Below are 7724 nucleotides of genomic sequence, written 5' to 3'. Positions count from 1 at the left end.
CATTTTGGTACAGGATTTTTAAATTTCATTGGATTCAATTTTTTTTAATGGGGGGGGGGGGGGGGGGGGGGGTGCCAGCTTATCAACTAACTGATCACAACTTCTTTTGATTTGATGCTTTGGTCCTGTTTACAACTGTTTACACACTATAAAATAGTTTTTACACACACAGACATTGCATACTAAACACTGGATCTGACACAAATCCTTAATGATGATTCTGAAGGTGAGCTGCTTGAAGAAAAAAAGACACAACACACACTGTAACTGTGTCCACATGAGCACTTTGTTATTAATATCCATATTATGTTGGCAATGCCATCAGACACCATACAGCATGGTCAGGGACAGAACAGAGGGGCAACAGGAGGTATTGGTATGTACAAGCAGGAGCGACAGAAACTAATTAGGCAAAAAACAGGAGAGAGCGAGGAAATTGTCTCATTCTTCTTCTAAGCTTTTCTATGGGCTACCAGCTTCGACCTAAAAAACACATCCTTCACTTTACAGTGAAGTGGGCCAATCCACATGCAATGTTATTCTTGTTTCAAGAAAGAAAAAAGGCACTAATGTGCTTTTCTTTTACATCAAATCTCAAAAGCTTCATTGGTATCATGATTAGTGTAGAACATCTGCATTGTAAAAGGCAATCCGAAAGGATGCCAAAGCATCTTTCAATTCCATCTTTCTCTCTTCCACTCTAAGAATTCACTTTCTTCAACCAGTCTGTCACTCTTTTATTCCCTTCCTCCGTCCTTCTGTCTCCCTCCGCTGCTCCCCCACTCATTTCCTCTCTCTCTCTCTTTCACTCCTCTGCCTCTCTACTACGACCACTACCACGTTTGACCAACACTATGTGTGTGTGTGTGTGTGTGTGTGTGTGTGTGTGTCACACGTTAGCCTACAAGATGACGATGGACAGCGAAGCGTGCCTGGAAGACAAAGGGATACAGCTCCAGTGAGGATTCAGCCGATGCAGGCCGAGGTGCGAGTCAGCCAGTGAGAGAGAGAGAGAGACGGCACCAGAGAAGATATCCATTCAGCGACAACCATCGGGTAGACTCCTACTTCCGATTTGGGCACAATCACATGATATACACACGCGCATTGGGTGATGTCGTTAGTATTTCGCTATAAATGACCAATAACTTGAGCAATGTTCATAGAGGTGCTCTCACTTTAAAAACGCATGGAGAAATAAAATGGAACACAACAAACATCCAAATTAAATTATGTCCGTACTAAAAAGATACAAAAATAATATAACTGTACATCAACACAAAATCAATTAAATTAAATGACTGTCAACTCAATGTGGTTAAACATAGTCACATATATTAGTATATGTACTTATATTAGCTTAGCCTCTGGTAGAGCAACAGAATAACTAAGCTCCACCCCATTAATAAACGATTAGTGATAGAGAAATAGACACATTCCAAATCTAAGGCCACTCAATGCTATCAAGTCAATGTACATATTTAAACATGGATCATAAATGCCCAGTAAAGCACCACTTAAATGTGGCATACATCCTTCATATGGCACTTGTCCATTCATATATTATTTACCTTTCTCTATCTGTTCATTCTTGGGGTGTGGCGACAACATAAAAGAGGGGGGGGGGGCAAACAAACAAACAAACAAACTACAAAAAAATAAATATCTAATAATCTCTCAATATTCATTCATTCATAACTTTAGCCACCAACTGGGTCCATATACTGTACAGATTCTGTTACAGAACAATGACTGTAAAACATCCAGTCATTGGTTCAGACCCTTTGTCACAAGCATGATATTTCGATACATAGGCTATACTGTATACCACTGTGATGATAATGCATACCATAACTAATAATGGAATAACATTATTCTGTATGAAATATGTTGCCAATAGAAAGTGTGCTAGACATTGGCAAGGGCACGCTGACGATCAAAGAGCTGTTGGCTTCCATCACAACCGAGAGGTATAGTGGACAGGGCCACTGCCTCAAACTGGGCATCCACGCACAGCTTGCTACTGACCAACTCGCCAAATAAATACTAAAACAACAAAACCGTCCTATCCACTGAAACAAGCTAATACTGCTTTCTACACTAGCAAAGCTGCTTTGTTTTAGTAGTTCTGTTATTAGTGACAGAATCACTTCCATCTCTACGTTCTCCCAGCTGTGGTGCCATTGAGTTTGAGGAGTGCAAAAAGGGTGCAAGACAGGTACAAGCATCAGGGAAACAATATTGGCGTAGGATCACATGCATAAAAATATTGGATACGCAAGCACCCAATGATGAGGTGGCAGTGGGTCAGAGGGGAGGGGCTTGTATCCATCTGTCCAATGAGGGCTCTCCTCCAGTCTGCCGAAAGGAAATGTTGCCATGGGGACCACGGATGAGTAAGGAAGGGGAGTCCGGTCGTCTTAAGGCAGAGGAGGTATGATCTGTTTGCTACCTTGGTTTTGTTGTACGATAAAATGGCGGGCGAAATGTCTGTGTGTGTGTGGATGTGTCCTTCTCCATGGTCTGGCTCCTCATAACTGATTTACTCGAGTCACCAGACCCAACCTAGTACCTTCAAATAGCTCAACTGACTAGTGTCAACATAATTCATCAATAGTAGTTTTCTTTTTATCCCAGCTTGACTGAACTGTTAATCCCTTCATTGCTTTGGCATGCATGGAGGGAACCCCAGTGATGTGGCTAAATCCTCTGAGAGACATCAATGCACGGACACTTTGACAGTCACAAAATGTTATGCATCTACATTTTTAGAATAATGTTCGATCGATAATACAGTCCATAATAAATTAAAGGCTTTCTTTCTTCCCAAACAGGGCTTCAGTCAATCTATACACACAGTCAATCAAAAGTCTCCATTTTACACCTGATGGTGGATGCTTTGCTATGAACTGTACCCTCGATGTCCTGCACGACTTCAGTAAGTCCTGGTAGTTGATGAATTGATTGTTGTCAGGTTTCAGACGGTTTCACACCAGGGAAGTGGCAAAGCAAGGGACCTTCTTTTTTTACACAAAGCATGACAAAGCATGATGCCGATGGAGATGGCCTCTGTGAAATGTCCTTAGGCTCTCTGCACAGGACAATACTTCTGCTCCGGTCAGGGTATGTTGCACACAATTCAATACTGTGTGTATTAATGTGTATGCATTTGTATGTTTGAGGTGTTTGAGAATGTGTGTGTGTGTGTGTGTGTGTGTGTTTGACTGTGCATATGCCTGTGCTAGTACATGCGAATATTTTTTCCATAACAGCAATGGTGCTTTATTCATAGTGGACTCCAATTCTTCTCAGCTCTGTTACACTCCAGTGTGTTCATATGTGTGTGTGTGTGTGTGTGTGTGTGTGTGTGTGTGTGTGTGTGTGTGTCTATATGAACATCCCATCCTTTCCTTTCCATGGTCCACCTCCACATCAGCCCTCAGCCATAAACACCCATGACCCCTGGGCCCCTGGTGCCCGGCCCTCAGTGAGACAGCTGTGGGCCCTGACCCTGGCTCTGGTCATTGAGAGTGACGTAGATGATGGGCACCAGGCCCCGGATGTCCCCCAGGGAGCACAGCAGCCAGTCCTGGTCAGCACGGCTCAGCACCTGCAGCACGTCCCCCTTGTGGAAGCTCAGGTGGCCAGGGTCAGACGCCACATGATGGCAGAGAGCCCGCACCTCACTGAGAGTAAAAGAGAGAGAGGAGGAGAGAATTAGAAAGAAAAGAGAATGAAAGAAAAAAAAAAACAAATGTAATAATAATATTAATAACACACATTTCATAGTATTTAATATAATACAGAATGTTATTAAGGTAGAAGGGAAGGAAAGAAAGGGAAATGAAACGAAGAGAAGGAAATAAGCAAAGGGAAAAAAGAAGAAAGAACAAGACAATAAAGACAGAAGCATACAAGAGAAGGGGAGAGGCTGAGAGGGAGTGTTGACGCTCGGAGAAAAAGCGCGACAGATATATTAAGGAGAAACTCTGAGTGGGTTGGATTTTTGCTTGTTACCATGGAGCTTTCTGTTCCACAGATGGAGCTTGTGCTTGTTGCTCTGCAGAGCGTCCTTCACTGTGAGACGCAGAGGTCAGATCTGCTGGAATATCTGTCCGTCTTGCTGCACCAACCGTCTGGGCCACCAGACCCAGGACTGACCTGTCTAAACTGAGCCAACCTGATGGTCTGGGTCTTGGTGAAAAAAAGAAGAAATTGTGAATTAGAGACACTTTAGTGATGGAATAATTGCTAAAACACCAAAGAAATGTTGTAACTAACAATAATGGTTAAATCATTGGTTGGTTGGTAATTTGGTTGGTTGGTAATTGGATGCTGGAAAATGTTGAGCTGTTGCGCTGACCGTACGCACCTGTTCTTGGGGCACCTGGCAGATTTCTGCTCGGCCCTCTCAGCCTTGGTGCTAGTGCTGGCTCCAAACAGCCTCCCCCAGCGCATCCCCTGGGCTGGACTCTCCTCCGCTGCTCCCACTGGGGGACCGCTGGCAGTGGCCGCTGCCACCGCCGGGGCCTCCTGTCCCTCTGGCTCCTCGTCCTGGCTCTTCTTCAGCTCGGTCAGCACCGACTCTGGCGGACTGCCCATCCACGTGGACCTGCCTTTGGTGACTCTCTTGGACTGCGTGGACTGGCCGCTGTGGCTGCTAGCATTGCTGCCGCTGCCGCTGCTGCTGGTGCTGGTGCTCCGTCTCCGCTCCCCCTCTTCCTCCAGGGCTGGCTGGCTGGCCTCGGCCCCCTCCACGACCCCCTCGCGGGCCGGCGGGTGGCTCTGTCGGCGGCCGTCCCCGCTGCCCGACGACTTCTTCCTCTTCTCCCACTTGACGAACTTGGAGCCCTCGGCCGAGTTGTCGATGTAGACCTGCGAGCTCTGCATGAGCTGGTACCACCAGCCGGCCTGCCTGCTCCTCTGCCTGGCCCCGTCCACTGCCCCGGCCCCTGCGGCCACCGCCGCCTGCGACGAGGGCTCCGCGTCCGGCCACTCTCCCCCGACTCCCTTCATCCTCTCCCCGGCTCTCGACGACCCTCTCCAGCCAGCCTCTCCGCGCCTCCACAGATGCATGTCATCGTTAGCCGCCGCCGCCGCCGGCTTAGCTGCTCTTGGCTCCTCGCTGCCCGACCCCAGGCGCCGCGGCTCTGACGAGCACCTCTTGGCCGCTCCGCTCCTCGCTCTCGGCCACAGCCCTTCCTGGCTGAGTGACGCGCTGTCCCTCAGGTGGCCCGTCCCCGTCCCTGCCTCCTCCTCGCTGATTGGCTCAGCCCCCGGCACACTTCTGCCCCGCATTAGCTGGAAGGTGGAGCGGGCCGACTGGTCGAGGCCCTGTCCAGCGGAACACAGCTGCTCTTTGCGGCGGAGGTGCTCCTGGCCCTTCTGCAGGAGGTGCGGCTCGAACAGGAGGTCCAGGTCAAAGGGCAGCAGCGACAGCGGCTGCAGGAGGAGCAGCAGCTCCTCAAACAGGGACTGGCACGCCCCCTGCGACAGGGTCAGGAAACCCCACGGGTGATAGTGGGCTGCCACAACATCTATGACAGAACAAAAGGAAAGATTAGAAATTAGAGATACAAATATGGAAACATACTAGGAATAAATTTCTCTCTTTATTTAATATATTTATTGGTTTTGTTTACTCTGGTAATAACAATAGTGACATACAACTACTTCATAAGCTCACACTGACCAAACTTTGCATATCCATACACCCATCGACACACCCCTTGTCATTAACCTTGAACACACTATCACCTATCATCATAGGACACAATCACATGGTTCTCCTATAGGAATTTATCTCAAAACATAACTCTGTTTCTCTTCTGTGTACATACCTTCATGTGTATAGATATGATTGAACCAGAACTCCAGAGATCGCAAGCTGAAATTCAAATAAAAAATGTATTTAAAGTAATAACATGGAAATGTCGCTCAAGAATATGGTGCACCTACATCACAGAGCACAAAGATTCCACATTCAGCACTTTAGGTTCAGTTAAGTTACTTTATTTGTCCTGAGGGATATCTTTCCTCTGCTTTAAAAGCATTCAAACTTCTGATCAAAGACAAGTCTATTTCTGCAGTGTGGGCAAGATCAGACAGGAGAGAGATAGAAAGCAAGAGAGACAGAGAGAGACAGAGAGAGAGAGAGAGAGAGAGAGAGAGAGAGAGAGAGAGAGAGAGAGAGCAAGCACATGGGACACACACACAAACACACACGCATACACACCAGTTTATATGTAGAAATGTCTTATCTATTGTATGTTCTGTATTGTATTGTTTGATGTCCTGCTTTGCCAATGCAAAGAAATATTTGTCATGCCAATAAAGCTACCTAGAATTGAATTGAATTGAGCAAGAGAGATAGAGAGAGAGAGAGAGAGAGAGAGACCGAACCTTTTCTGAGCTTGAGACATTTTGAAAAGCATGAAAAACACTCATTGTGTATTCTTGAGGGTTAGCCTTAGCTCACAATCATTTGACGATTAGTAAGGAATTCCTATTGCATGACATATCACCCAAATGCATGGGGTGTTTCATCCATCGTAACCATTGTTAAATATTACATAGCCAGCAAGAGTAGAGTTGATAGAAAGTTATTTTTAAACATTTGGTGCAAGGTTAATTCTCATGCTACTCACACATACCCATACGCCCACACACACACACACACACACACACACACACACACACACAGAGAGAGACAGGGTATGCTAAAAGGCCCTCTGGACTGCATCCCCCATCTCTTTCCAAAGGCTGGCTAATACTGCATGATGCGGATATGCATGCCTCTGTCCCTCGATCAGTCCAGCAGAACTAACTATCGCTAATGAGTGGCTTCTGTGTCTGCGGTAGAGAGAGGCCTCTCCGCAATATCACGGTTTCAAAGTGCTCAATTATTCATGAGCAGTTCTCAAAGGGGACTAGTGAAGGTTATTTAACCCGCTGCTGTGCTGGACGTGCCTCTCATCGGATCCCTCTTGCTGAGAAATGTCTACAACGTGTTTGCAGTTCATCTGCTATGAATCTCTTAGAATATCTGAAATCTGAAACCTTTGATATTGTGTGTGTGTGTGTGTGTGTGTGTGTGTTAGCCTAGAAATCTAGACGCACCCTAGCGGCAGCAAATGTAATTTGTAGCCAGGGCAGTCTAGCAACTCTCTGTTGAAAAAAAAATGAAACTTCTATCAGGCCAATCACGGTTCCGCGTGAATTTCCTGCTACTTGAAAACAAAGAAGATGGGTGCTGCTCCTGGCGAACAGCGGTCTTTGGATCGCGACTCGAGTTTTTTTAAATTGGCAAACGTTTGATCAACTAGCCAACTAGCTCCACTGGTGGGAAATTGCATGCAGAGGAAATTTGAAAGACACCCGTTTATCCCGCCCCCTAAGTTTCCAGACCCTACATCTTGATGTGAGTCTGGCTCGTCAGGCTCTGTGTGTGTGTCTGCGAGTGTGTGAATTTGAGACAGGAATAGTGAAACAGAGGAGAAAGAAAAAAGAGACAGACAGACTGACTGATTGACAGCCTGACGGACTGAGACAGAGAGATGACAGCGTACTTCAGAAGGCCGAAGATGAATGCGTTGAGCCTCATGCTGTGACTGGTGAGCTCCGAGTACTGGCTGACTTTGGTGACGAGGCTGTGCAGCACTCGTGTAGATGGCCCTGAGAACGCAAAAAACACACAGAAAACATCTATCAGATGGACTGTCCAG

General features: G+C 46.5%; 1 protein-coding gene across 2 annotated transcripts in view; it reads right to left on the bottom strand.

Moving 5' to 3' along the window:
- Nucleotides 1-264: 264 nt before the first annotated feature.
- The window catches only part of rusc2 (RUN and SH3 domain containing 2), a 25552-nt gene continuing 18092 nt past the window's right edge, over nucleotides 265-7724 (bottom strand). For both annotated transcript variants that reach the window (XM_076269509.1, XM_076269507.1), the window contains 5 exons: nucleotides 7569-7674; nucleotides 5841-5887; nucleotides 4373-5537; nucleotides 4018-4194; nucleotides 265-3686 (listed from right to left, as the gene is read on the bottom strand). In XM_076269509.1, the coding sequence (XP_076125624.1) occupies nucleotides 3485-3686; nucleotides 4018-4194; nucleotides 4373-5537; nucleotides 5841-5887; nucleotides 7569-7674 (1697 nt within the window). In that variant the 3' untranslated portion in view covers nucleotides 265-3484. The remainder of the gene's footprint in view (nucleotides 3687-4017; nucleotides 4195-4372; nucleotides 5538-5840; nucleotides 5888-7568; nucleotides 7675-7724) is intronic.

Source organism: Alosa pseudoharengus, unplaced genomic scaffold (genome assembly GCF_046254945.1).
Source record: "Alosa pseudoharengus isolate Yale_2024_CS ecotype anadromous, Long Island Sound unplaced genomic scaffold, YU_APseudo_1.1 YU_APseudo_1.1_scf_6, whole genome shotgun sequence".
NCBI classification, from domain to species: Eukaryota; Metazoa; Chordata; class Actinopteri; order Clupeiformes; family Clupeidae; genus Alosa; species Alosa pseudoharengus.
This window is presented reverse-complemented; position numbering and strand designations above follow the sequence as displayed.